The sequence below is a fragment of the Drosophila subobscura genome, chromosome O (assembly GCF_008121235.1).
Source record: "Drosophila subobscura isolate 14011-0131.10 chromosome O, UCBerk_Dsub_1.0, whole genome shotgun sequence".
In the NCBI taxonomy this organism is placed as follows: Eukaryota; Metazoa; Arthropoda; class Insecta; order Diptera; family Drosophilidae; genus Drosophila; species Drosophila subobscura.
In genome coordinates this window covers 21486107-21497841 of record NC_048533.1, presented here as the reverse complement: position 1 = coordinate 21497841, position 11735 = coordinate 21486107, and the positions used below count along the sequence as shown (strand labels likewise).

Sequence of the window (11735 nt, the reverse complement as noted above, 5' to 3'; positions counted from 1 at the left end):
GCATTTTGTGTAGTGTAGAGAGACTCACACAGAATGCATTTTATTTGCAATTTTTAGACCATGTTCCGGACCAAAAATAGCTTTAACGATTGTCTTTATATAGACAGAAATGCACACCGATAACTCAGAACCAGATCAAAGATTTTATCAACCAAAATTTAAATTTAAATCAAATATATTTTGAATATCTTCCCTTAGTCTCAGCTGTTAGTCTACCCCAGGAAACCCATCATAAATCATCTTTCAACCCACTTTTGCCAGTGCATTTTGAAATGAACTGACATCTGATAAGCTTGGGTGATTCTTGGGGTTTTCGGATAATTAACATTGATAGCTCGGTACATTTCTCTGCTTCTTGAATACCTGCTTGCCCGGGCTGAACAGGTGTGTCCCGTCGCTGGCTAATCAGGCTCGAGATTTGCGAATTATTATTTGATTCGATTGTACGAGTAGGTGGCTTCCCGAGCACTTAATTTTACACTTTATTGGCTGCGTGTGCAGATAGCAAAATGACCAATGGCAAGTTGGGATTATAAGCCAAAAGAAAAGTACGCGAGTGTCCCTTTTGGTTGGCATTTTGTTTTCCATAAAATGAATACACATTGTGGCATACACTGGTAATGCAAATCACGCTCCATATACATATATGAGGGGGTGGCGCTGCTTTTAAAATTTTATTAAATATTCATGGGACTCCTCCGCGGAGTAAAGGTAAGCTGAGGGGATTGGGGATTGATTTGTGCCCAAACGGGTGGGGTTTCTTTTTTGCTTACAGATGCAAAATGTATCACAGAATTTAAGGCCAATGAATGAAAGAGAATTTGCTCGAGTTTTACTTGGGGTTTTCAGCTGCCACTGCCACTGCCATTGCCCTTGACCACCTTGATGTCACACACAAAACAGGTGGCAATGTCACCATCCTGATCCACCAAATAGATCTCCACCTTCACTCCAATCTCCGGGTACTCGCCAATGGGAAAGGCAAACAAATAAGTGACATCCTCGGTGGGGTACAGCGGGCAGTAGGCGCCAAACATGAGGTTGGGGCACACGGCAGCCACCTCTGGCGGCAGCTCATAAGGCACTGTGATGACACCCAAGGTGGTGGCCTTAACCATGGCCTTCATGCTGGTGATGAACTTGTCCACGGCGAAATCGATCTCGAAATACTGCGTTGAGCCCTTTATAATGTTGCAGGGCGGCGTGATGCAACGGTCGACACGAACCTCCAAGGGAAAGGGTTTGTTGCCAGAGCCTGAAGGAAAAAGTTGTCAATTAATACTCAGAGTATTGAATTTATGAAGAATATTGCTACTCACATCGCCTAACTTCCGTGGCTAGATCGCTGAGTGCCTGGACCGTGGCCAGTAGTCCCAGAGAGATAAAAATGTACAACTTGGCCTGCATGTTTCTGCTTTTGCATTGGTTTCAGCCAACCGTGCGGACATCGTTTTTATAGCCCAAGAGACGAAGCACAATTGAGTGAAGTTTTTAGTCGGATTTGCTGCTAATCTAATCGCAGACAAGACTCGAATTGGTCGTGTGTTTTGGCCTTCGAAGGTCGCTGCTTTGGCACTCGATCGCATCTTTGCAAAGAGGCACATTGCGGGGAGCTAGAAGTCCCCAAAAGTGGAGCTAAAAATCCACCATTTTCAAGTGAAACGATCCACATTTCCGTGTCCCAAAAATCACTTGAAACCTTTGCGAATGGCAAGAGAAAATCATCAAATCGGGCCACCGAATTTTATCACTTCATCTCAGTGGAAAAATAAATCCTTGAGCACTCCGCAGCCACCACAGGCAGGCGGGCCACTAAGCCTGTCCACAACGCAACAAAAAAAAAGGAAGAAAAACCCACAGACATTTCCTACTCGGGCCAAAGCCACTGACAATGGCAGGGAGAAATCTATAAAAGAAACAGACTAAAAGTAAGCTGGAAAATAGAATTCTGCCCTTGCCAAAAATGTTTGCCAAAGGTGGGCAGCGAGGTGTGCTACAAACGTTCTCTCTCGCGATTGAATGATGGGAAATGGAAATGCTACCGCTACGATCCACCCTTGCGGATATTTCGCAACCTTTTGGATGGTGGCTTGTGGGTTGGGGGTTGGTTTGGTGACTTGCCATGTGGACAGCTTCAGCGCAGCATGAGATTTCCTACAAAATGCTTTTGAACTTCGGCAACGTGCCCTGTCCCATATGGCCTCTCTCTTGCTGTCGTCGCCGCTTCTCACATGTAATTGTTGTGACATTATTTAATATGTCAAAGCAATGGAAAATCCTGCACGACACAAAAGCGTGAGGGAAATGCGTATCTTCCGGGGCAAACGCCGACAATGGGAACCGCAATATTTGATTAGCATCAGTCAGAGCCGGAGCCGGAGCCAGAGCCAGAGCCTTTAGCTGGGATTCATTGATTCCATTCGATTCTATTTACGGCTGTATCTAAGTAATGCAATTATTTGGTTACTCTCCGGAAAATCTGATGCCAGCCAGCATACTTTTGCAGGCAAAAACATTTCCACTTAGTCCGGTTTCCGTTTGCACTTTTTGCTGTGTGCCAAAAATGTGCCAAGGCTGAGCCTTTCCCCCTCAGCTACTTCCTCTTGCTTTTTTGCATATTCCCAAATGTATTGCACGGATATTCGGCTTATCTTTGATGTACCTTTTTTTGTACATCGAAAAGGTGAGTGGAAGTTTTCCGTGCGAGCTTTTGCTTATTGATTTTCTGCTTTGGAGGCAAAGTATGCAACTGAAAGTGAGTAAAATGTGTCCAGGAGGAAGCGGCATTTGCTTGTTTTAATATTTGAATAGACTGGTTAGAGCTGCACAGCCCACAGCCCCGCAGTTAACTCAATTAATTTGTCAAATCAAGTCCGACAGCAAATGCCAGCGCCAAAGCCAAACAATTTGTCACGCCAATCCCCGTGGCCCGGTGACTTCTGACAGTCAGGAAGAACCCTCCAACCCCCAGCCTGGCGCTGTCTGTTCTATTTCAATTTGATATTTGTTTGTACGTAATTCAATACACCCAATGACAAACTGGCTGGCTGGCTCTGTTTGCTGGTTGCTGCTTTTGTGTCTCAATTAGGCGACAATTTGATTTTCGTGTTGTTAATTTTTCATTAAATTTTTTGGGAGCACCGCCGCCGCCGTGTGTTGTCAATTAATAAAGGAATTTCTGAGAGTCACGCCCAATTGCACAGCAGACCTGCTGACCCCCCAACCACCCCCTCAACAGGTGCCTGTGATTGGGGTCAGAGCAACCCTTGGAACCAGGCTGGGTCCTCCCTCTAGTTGGAACTATTCGAGTGCATTCAGCTGTTTCCTTTTTAACAAGGCAAAGGCAGGGGAAAGTGTGTGTATTTTGTATTTGTTTTGTGGTGTAGCCAGTGTCCACTGACCAACTGGCCTTGAGACAATTTTTCCACAATTTTCCACCTGCATTGTTAGTGAGGAGAAAGCAAAGCAAGGCAGGACCTTCCCTTACGCTTTGCTGCACACTTTGATATGCTCCGTGCATTGAGAGTCGGCTTGCCTTTTTGCCAAATTGCAATTTGCATATGCCGTCATGCAAAAATGGTTTTTATTAAATATTTCCAGCATGTCAGCCACTGCCAGGGGATGCTAATTAATTTGCTCGCAGTCCACCCGCCACCCGCCTGCCGCCTGCTGTGAGTCTGCACTGTGGGGCTCGGGCCTCGCTCTGTAATTAAATGAATGCAAAATTCATGTTTCCCGAAATCAAGAGAAACATGCGTTTCAACAAGTTCTTCTAGCTGTTGAGTAATTTCTTCCCCTGACGTGCTGGCATTTCTGGTGGGGGGGAAAGCGCCTGCCCCAACTGCCAGCACAAATTTCACCTGAGCAATGTGAGCGCTTCAAGCGAAAAGAAGTTTACGACATTTGAATAATAATGTACGGCTTTTCACTCAAACTCTCACTAGCGGGTAAGTATAATTAAAATGTTAGTTTGAAGCCTGGCAATACATAATTTGGGAGCTATGCCCGCTGCTATAATTTCCACTTGCCGCTGGCATTGATGTTGCTGGGTGTCGTGCCCCCAGTACAAGGCAGAAATTCCAAGGAAAATACTTGGCAATTTCCAGGGAAATGTTAAGGGAACTTGAGGTTAGCAGTAGAAGCTTCGAAAAGTCACTAAAATTCATTTTGGCATAAGGAAAAGTAAATATTATTTTTGACTAGAAAATTTAATTTCCTTGCAATTTTCGGATAAGAAAGTAAGCGGATTAGAAGCACATAACAAAATCCTGTAAATTTTCACAATTAGCTATTCCTAAACTACGTAACTTAACCCTTTTTTAGAGCACTTCAAAACTAATAAAAGTATTTTCAATCACTCCCAAGTTGCCTTTTTATTCCACCCTCCGTAGTTTTTGCGCTTCATAAACTGTCACGTAAAATGTATTAAATCCTCATTAACGCACATTTTAATTATAAATGAAAAAAAATGCAAATTAAACAAACTGTTCCACAAATTGAATGCACACATCCCTGCGCATGGCATGGCATGTCCTGGCAATCATTTACCCATTTGGTACGTAAATATTTTGGAAATCAATTGCCTGCTGGGGCGAAATCGCTTAGCTAATTTGCATATAAAACAGTTGAATTTGTGAAACAAAATCTGAAAATATTGATGAAATTTGGGCACAAGGATCTGCCCCTTGACTTTACCCTGACTTTCCGTGCTGCTCGGCTCGTCTGCTGCTCTCGTCGAGTCAAGTGGGTGTAAGAAATTGTATAAAACTGGCTGCAAATTGGCTATGCATATAAATTGACGTTAATGCGCCGCTCTACAGCACGCTTAGGGTTGCTCCAGTCCGCTCCAGTCCGCTCCATCCAGTAGCCCGAGAGTATGCCATGGATATTGTGACTCTAATCTTGTCCGATCGGCCGGGCCCCAGTATATACTTTCTAATCGTTTCGTTAATGTTGATGGGTCCAAGTCGGCCTGCACCCGAATTTTTGATAGCCCAAGCCCCCAGACCGCAACAGGTGTTCGTACGCGTTGGCCGACCGACCTTATCGGAGAACCCAAAATAAAGTGAGTTTGCACTTGGAGGGTGCAAGTGTACTGGCTACTGTATGGGTGCGAGTACGAGTACCAGTATTATGACCATCGATTATGGCTGTTTTGGCATGACTAATGTTTTGACTTATCTTTGGCGATGTTTGCTCTTATGTTAATCGGGAGGATTCAAAAACAATTCATTAGAATAAACATAATAATCATCGATAATGAGTTTATATTTGAAACTGGAGCAAGTGGCACACGTGAGCCTACACCACACTACCAGGTACTCAGTCTCAAAGAATTACCATCCATCTCTCCCCCCCGACAGGAGGCGCACATTGGAAGAGGAAAAGTGTGAGCGGGAGAGCGCCTGGCAGTGGATTCGGCAAAGGGAAGTTGCTGTTTCCTTTACTCTGAATATAATTAAAAAGATATCTGCTACCGATTCGCCACTATATGCTTTAGATCTGATCCTTCTCTATGATTTCGCGATCAGTTTTCTCGTACCTGCAGAATTGTGTATGCCAGAGCTCTCTCTTTATAGAGCTGCGAGAAAGCGCGCTAAAATGCTGAAATTCACTTCTTTCAGTCTACTTATCCATCCTTCTGACTACCCCATACATCTACATAATCTTACTACGCCCATTTGCGTTCCCGGTATGCTAATCTCAGGCATTTCCGATCTAACAATGATCAATCTTGCTGCCAAAAAAAAAACTATTGAAAGGTGTTCCCTGCCTCATCCAATTTTAAGTGCGATTGAGACGTAATAAGAGCCATAAACAGTGTTCAATGTTCCCCCCTGATGCAAAACGGATAAGATTATAATCCGAACCGAGTGCGAGAGTGCGGGTATAAATACCCCGTCGATAGCCCAGTTTGCGAACACAAACCAAAGTGCTTGCACAGAGAACAGAAGCCAAAATAAAAACCACAAGAAACATGTCCAGCATTAAGAAAGTTTGCCTGTGCCTAATGCTGTCCCTGGCATGGACACTGATCAGTGCGGATACACCCATCAGACACTGTGCGGATAGCAGCATTCCACTGCCGCTGATGGTGCAGATCAATGAGTGCGACACGCTGCCCTGCGATCTGTGGAAGGGTTCCGAGGCCAAGATTGACATACAGTTTGTTGCCAGTAAGAGAGACAGAGATGAGCCAAAGGAACGAATGCTAATCGTTTGATTTACCTTCTGTAGCTCGCAATACCATGAAGCAGTTGACCGCCGAAGTGCGTCTGACCTCGCTGGGCGTCACCCTGCCCTACGATCTGGAGGCCAAACGTGGCAATGTGTGCCAGAATCTGTTGCACGGCGCCTACTGTCCCCTCGATGCCGGTGAGGATGTCACCTATGAGCTGCTGCTGCCCGTGGAGCAAACTCAACTCGAGGTGCCCACACGCCTGGAGGTGCGACTGCTCGATGTGGACAATGGCAATCAGGTGGTGTCCTGCTTTGTGACGGACACGCGCGTCAAGAAGCCAAATTCGTTGTAGGAGCTCAACGGGAGGAGTGGCAGTAGGTTAAGTGGAGACATTGCATCAATGTTTCTGCACTGAGCATCGGGGGCGATGCCAAATTAATAGGCGTAAGCTGTTTGGCCGGACCCCAGAGCCCGACCAAACACTATTAGCAATTATGAATAAGTAATAAGGGGGAAAGGAAAGCATTATGAATAATAAACATGAACATCTGAGTTAATTACTCTCACACATAAACACTCGCATGTGTTTTTGTGCAGCTTAGCCACAAGTCCTGCCAGTGTGGGGGGGCGGGAGGAGGAAAGGCGCTATGAATCGGCTTAATTAAATGACGCAGAAAATTACGCAACACCGCAGAGCAGGAGTTGGAGCTGGGGCAAAACTTGCAGGTGGTGCCGTGCGGTTTGTTTTTCCCGCAGCTCCTTTTATAAAATTGTAAACTTTTCGCTCTCTTTTCCATTTACACGCAGCTGGCTCAGGGCACCTATGGCTTCGCTTCCAAGACTTCCTTCCTGCCTACAACGCGCGCTAATTGGCTTTTCAACACTTTGGTGCTTCCGACTCGACTGCTTCGATGACTGCTTCTGGGCTCTGGCTCTGGCTCTAATGAATAAGCTCTGATGGCGTCGCATATCCGTCGGTTAGCTAATTGAGTCGTTGACTAGGTGGTGACATACAAACCCTGCAAAACTAAGGAGCTACAAATTGGCAAACCCCCAGCCGCAGGTGCCCTTGCACCCATCCAGTTCAGCTGTACTTGGAAATGAATTGCTGGCCGATGTTCAGTCAAACGTAGCGATCTGCTGATGATAACATTTAAGCAAATTATAGAACACAAATAAAGCCCAACTAATTAATAGATTTGCTTAGTCATGAACAGATATTTAGTCTGTTAGTCAGTCCAAGGATCGGCTGAGCTGTCGAGCTCATTGCAAAATGAAACTCACGCGCATCGGTTGGCTCTTGGCTTTTGTGTCGCTGCAAGTGGCTGGGGATGAGAGCTCCTTCTTTGATGCTGATCCATATGAAAAGGCAAGTTGAATATTCATTCCAATGCCCCATATCTAATCCCCATTCTTTGCAGCGCGCAATAGTGTCCATCCGCCACATAAAGGTCTTCGGGGAGTCCCGCTACATGCGGGTCAAGACTCACATTCACGAGGATCGCACACACTTTGATCTGAATGTGCGCTTGGTCCGGGAGCTGGGCAGCAATCATTTGGTGATGAATGTCAAGGTGCGGGTGAAACCCGATGGCAAGGATAAATTTGTGCGTTTGTTCGAGCTGAAACGCATCAATTTCTGTGGCTTTCTGAGCGAGTACAATGCCAGTCCGATGCTGCGACTTCTGTTCAAGAAATCAGTCATTTTGAGCGACATTATAGAGTGCCCCATTCGTGTGGGCAACTACTCCATGCTGAATGCCGATGTGGCCGAAAATATCTCACCGGATGGTGTCCAGAATGGCACCTACAATTTCTTTACGGAAATTGTCGAGGAGAGCGGAGAGATAGCAAAAGTTTTTGCCATGCAGGTCACCTCGACTGTACAGATAATAGAGCCAGAGCCGGAGCCAGAAAATGGCGAGTGATTTTGTTTGGTAATCTAATAAATGTCCAACATTAAGCTGCAGCATGGAGCAGAACATGACTACCGATCCACCGCTGATCTGCCGGTGGTTGTGCCCATTGCGCAATGAACCTCATTCAGATCGCATTGTTTGTGTCGCTGTTTCAGTTTGGATTCGGCAAATCGTTGTGGGATGATGAAGATTCCTCGTATCAGGTAACGTAGTTATCCCTGGGTGAACCAAGTCTGAACCCTGCCCTTACAGAAACCCATACTCCGCATCAGCCACATCAACGTTTATGGCGAATCCCGCTACATGAAAGTCTTCACCTTTATCCATGAGGATCGCGCACATTTCGATCTGAAAGTGTTACTCAAACAGGAGCTGGGCAGCAATTTTCTCATCTTCAACCTGAAAGTGCGTGTGCGGCCCCAGGGTGGAGCGAGCTTCGTGACTCTGCTGCAGATGAAGCGCCTGGATCTGTGTGGCTTCCTCTCCGACTTCTCGGGCAACTCCATGATGCGTTATTTTCTCAAATCCAATATGCAAATGAGCGAAATCATTTCGTGTCCCGTGCGCGTGGGCAACTTCTCGCTGGCGAATGTCAGCGCGTACGACATCTATCCGGCGAACTTACAGAATGGCACCTACAAGTTCTTCGTGGAGGTGGTCGAGGGCACGGGCGAGATAGCCAAGGTCTTTGCGCTACAGGTGACCACGGACATCAGCGTGCCAGCATGCCGGGTTGCACAAGAATAAACTGAAAGCCGTCGAGTGTTTGCGAACAAAGGACACATACATATGTAATTACGCTAGAGAGAGCAAACACATCCCCTTCTGCCGTGTGCCATGTGCCAACCCCCCGGCTTGCCTTGTAAGCGGATTGCCTGTCGATTTTCCCTTAGCAATTCCGCATTTTCCGCCGCTCAGTTTTTCCATTGTGCGTCATGCGTTTCCCCCTCAAGTATTGTATTGAAAATCGCTTAAAGTGCAGAGTCCGATTATGGTGATTATCTGTAGACTATCTGGGACTTGCGTGTCTCTGTTTTGTGGTTGGATTTCCCGCGGGATACTTGCGGTATTCCGAAGCCATATGTGCTCTTTGTTGCACGTAATTTTCGTATAATTAATAGAAAAACAATATGTTCAATGGCCAATCAATGGGGAAGCCACACCAGTCGGGCAACTACTCGTAACTATTAGCCGGGATAAATGCTAGAAGCTTCTACGCCACTAAAACCCTTTCAAAAAAGTCAAATCAAGTCGCTAAAAAGCATTCTCAGAGTCTCTCGCTCTCTCTTCATGTAATTTGATATTTTAATGGATGTTGAAATATTCCTGCGACGCCTAATTAAAATCCGTAATGCGGTTTTCAGACCGTATTATTTTCTACAATTTTTTATTTGCTGTATTAAAGGGGTTGGCCCTGCCGCCTGGTCACACCCTTCGATCGGAAAATGTCTTTATTCACGCACAATCAAATCACTTTGCCAATTCAATTTGGCGAAAATAATGTGAATATCTTGGGGGATGGGCAAATGGAAATCCAAACAGGAGTAAATGCTTGCTGCAGCGTAAGGAAAATTCCAACAACTTCAAGTAGCAAAGAAGCGGAGTAACAGGAGGGGAAATGGACCAACTCACGTGAAGTGCCAATGCCTGCTATCAAGTGTCGCACTTATGTGTGACCTTTGCAAATTCAATTTGTCGCCTTTTTATCTACAAATATTTTCTATTAGCCACGTCGATAGCGAGGGCAACTTTTCAATTTCAATTTCAGGCGTTAGAGAGAGGTCAATGGCTCTTAGAGTTCTCGGAAAAAATCGAAACTAGAAGATTTATTTCTTTCGTTTTTAGCAACCTTTCTCCAACATATCTCCCATATTCATATTAAAATTTAATCAATCCAAATCGATTTTGTAGCCAGCCAAAGTCAGCGTAAAATTCAATTTAGACTCGACTTAAAACGAAATTTTAAAATAAAACGAAAAAATTGTGTGGGCCCAAGCCATGAGCCAGTGTTTTTCTGGCAATTAAAAAGGCGTTGAGTTGGGCAATTAAACACACGAAGCCTGCCTCAAAAGTAATTCACTTAAATAACGCAATGTTGCGTAATTCAGTTTCACAGTTTTGTAATTAAAAGCATTTGCATAAGAATCACATAGAGCTGAGGCCTCAGCCTCGGGCATACTTTCATGCCACACTAATTAAAACTGGTAGACCCAAGACCCTTCACGGGTGCTGCTTGGCTCCTGCTGCTCCCTCAAAGGTCATCAACGTCTGCAGCGAGGCGACACTGGACTGCACTTCCACTTCCACTCCCTGCCACTGCCACTGCAGTCGCTTGTTGTTGGGTTTTGTCAATAGCGTTTTGTCCACTGCGTGGCATACAGGAAGTCTTTAAATGTCCCTTCCAGCGCCATTCAATAGAGAACTTAACTTGCTGAAGCATGAAGTGCATTTGGTGTTTTATAGTTGAAAGTTGTTGAAAATATTTCATTGTCAGAACTATTCTATGTTTGCCAGATCAATATTTAATGAGCTTTTCAGTATTGCTTTCTGATTAATATTTCCTCAAATTAATATTCAAAGCGTTAGCATTTGTCGGTTATTTACTGAGTTGCTCAGTCGTTAAATAGCTGTTATGACATTTATATATATTTATTTCAGACTTTAAAAACCCTTTTCAATAGTTTTTGGAATATTTTTTGGAATATTTAATATCGCGCGCAACAAAAGTTTATTTATTCTCACATGACTGGACCTTATTATCTTTTGAAGTTCAACTATAAGCAGAGTATTTAAGTTCTACATAAACCGAGTATTTAGCGAAAATCGAAATTGATAAATATGAAATATGATCCATGAAATAGCCAAACTCCGATGCTGATGTTGATTTTGTGCATTTCGGAAGTTGCGCCTGAACGATGATGGTGCCAACATTCCGTTCCGAGTATTTACATTTGTGGCCTTAATGCTAATCCTTCACGTATCGGATGGACTTTTCAAGTACAAAAATATCAAGTGCAAGTGCTATGAGAAATCTTATTGCGAGTTTACGAAATGCGAGCTCAAGGTTCTCGGTCGTGGCATTGTGGGACTCAATATCTACGCAAAGGCGAATCAGGTGCCCATCACGAAAGCAAAGGTAGGTTCGCTTAGTTATGATTAATCCTGTACAAGTGAAGTAAGAAAAACCCATATTTCCCATTCAGGCAGTCTTGACCATGTTCCGAAGATTCAATGGCTTTCGACCCTTCCTGTACAACATCTCGTTGGATGTCTGCGACTTCTTGAAAAACCCAAAGCGCTATCCGTTCTTCTTCATGGTGCACGATGCTTTACGCAACTTCAGCAACTTTAATCACAGCTGTCCCTACAATGTAAGTGAATTATAATCGGTATAGCGCCAGTATTTATTTTTTTATTCCCCTTGCAGCATGATATCATTGTCAATCGAATGGTGCTTAGTGACGAAATGTTACGCCGAGTGCCCGTTCCTACTGGATTCTGGTTCTCGTGGCCACCGAAGGCATTTGGCGCGGCGAGGTGGAGGCACATCTGGAAGTCAATTTGGGATACGATCGCTGAGGGAGCAAATAACTAAAAGAAATATATTAACTATGTTAATAAAATTATGGTTACAC

The 11735-nt window shown here is 44.6% G+C and overlaps 5 protein-coding genes across 5 annotated transcripts; 4 read left to right on the top strand and 1 right to left on the bottom strand.

Annotated features, from left to right (window-relative positions):
- Positions 1 to 725: 725 nt before the first annotated feature.
- LOC117896767 (NPC intracellular cholesterol transporter 2 homolog a) lies at positions 726 to 1415 on the bottom strand. The gene is made up of 2 exons (XM_034805242.1): positions 1320 to 1415; positions 726 to 1255 (listed from the first exon to the last, which is right to left on the bottom strand). Exons 1-2 carry the CDS (start codon positions 1405 to 1407, stop codon positions 846 to 848), a joined length of 498 nt encoding a protein of 165 aa, XP_034661133.1. The 5' UTR covers positions 1408 to 1415; the 3' UTR covers positions 726 to 845.
- A 4519-nt stretch (positions 1416 to 5934) lies between these two features.
- Positions 5935 to 6755, top strand: LOC117896957 (NPC intracellular cholesterol transporter 2). Its single transcript, XM_034805502.1, has 2 exons — positions 5935 to 6176; positions 6238 to 6755. The coding sequence occupies exons 1-2, from the start codon at positions 5978 to 5980 to the stop codon at positions 6531 to 6533; spliced, it is 495 nt and encodes a 164-aa protein (XP_034661393.1). The 5' UTR covers positions 5935 to 5977; the 3' UTR covers positions 6534 to 6755.
- Positions 6756 to 7454: 699 nt separating this feature from the next.
- Positions 7455 to 8109, top strand: LOC117899174. The gene is made up of 2 exons (XM_034809034.1): positions 7455 to 7502; positions 7603 to 8109. The coding sequence occupies exons 1-2, from the start codon at positions 7455 to 7457 to the stop codon at positions 8107 to 8109; spliced, it is 555 nt and encodes a 184-aa protein (XP_034664925.1).
- Positions 8110 to 8213: 104 nt separating this feature from the next.
- LOC117899173 lies at positions 8214 to 8847 on the top strand. Its single transcript, XM_034809032.1, has 2 exons — positions 8214 to 8303; positions 8353 to 8847. The coding sequence occupies exons 1-2, from the start codon at positions 8214 to 8216 to the stop codon at positions 8845 to 8847; spliced, it is 585 nt and encodes a 194-aa protein (XP_034664923.1).
- Positions 8848 to 10787: 1940 nt separating this feature from the next.
- Positions 10788 to 11679, top strand: LOC117897680. Its single transcript, XM_034806690.1, is given in 4 exon segments — positions 10788 to 11236; positions 11304 to 11471; positions 11528 to 11600; positions 11603 to 11679. Coding segments are annotated over 4 exon segments (492 nt in total). The 5' UTR covers positions 10788 to 11062.
- The last annotated feature ends 56 nt before the right edge of the window (positions 11680 to 11735 follow it).

What these genes read in the sequence shown, in the direction of transcription:
- LOC117899173 (XM_034809032.1), top strand. Translation starts at nt 8,214, where the DNA reads ATGAACCTCATTCAGATCGCATTGTTTGTGTCGCTGTTTCAGTTTGGA. An exon ending in ATGAAGATTCCTCGTATCAG is followed by an intron (nt 8,304 to 8,352) that starts GTAACGTAGTTA and finishes CTGCCCTTACAG; the next exon opens with AAACCCATACTCCGCATCAG.
- LOC117896957 (XM_034805502.1), top strand. Translation starts at nt 5,978, where the DNA reads ATGTCCAGCATTAAGAAAGTTTGCCTGTGCCTAATGCTGTCCCTGGCA. An exon ending in TGACATACAGTTTGTTGCCA is followed by an intron (nt 6,177 to 6,237) that starts GTAAGAGAGACA and finishes TACCTTCTGTAG; the next exon opens with CTCGCAATACCATGAAGCAG.
- LOC117896767 (XM_034805242.1), bottom strand. Translation starts at nt 1,407, where the DNA reads ATGCAGGCCAAGTTGTACATTTTTATCTCTCTGGGACTACTGGCCACG. An exon ending in AGCCACGGAAGTTAGGCGAT is followed by an intron (nt 1,256 to 1,319) that starts GTGAGTAGCAAT and finishes TTTTTCCTTCAG; the next exon opens with GCTCTGGCAACAAACCCTTT.
- LOC117899174 (XM_034809034.1), top strand. Translation starts at nt 7,455, where the DNA reads ATGAAACTCACGCGCATCGGTTGGCTCTTGGCTTTTGTGTCGCTGCAA. An exon ending in TGGCTTTTGTGTCGCTGCAA is followed by an intron (nt 7,503 to 7,602) that starts GTGGCTGGGGAT and finishes CATTCTTTGCAG; the next exon opens with CGCGCAATAGTGTCCATCCG.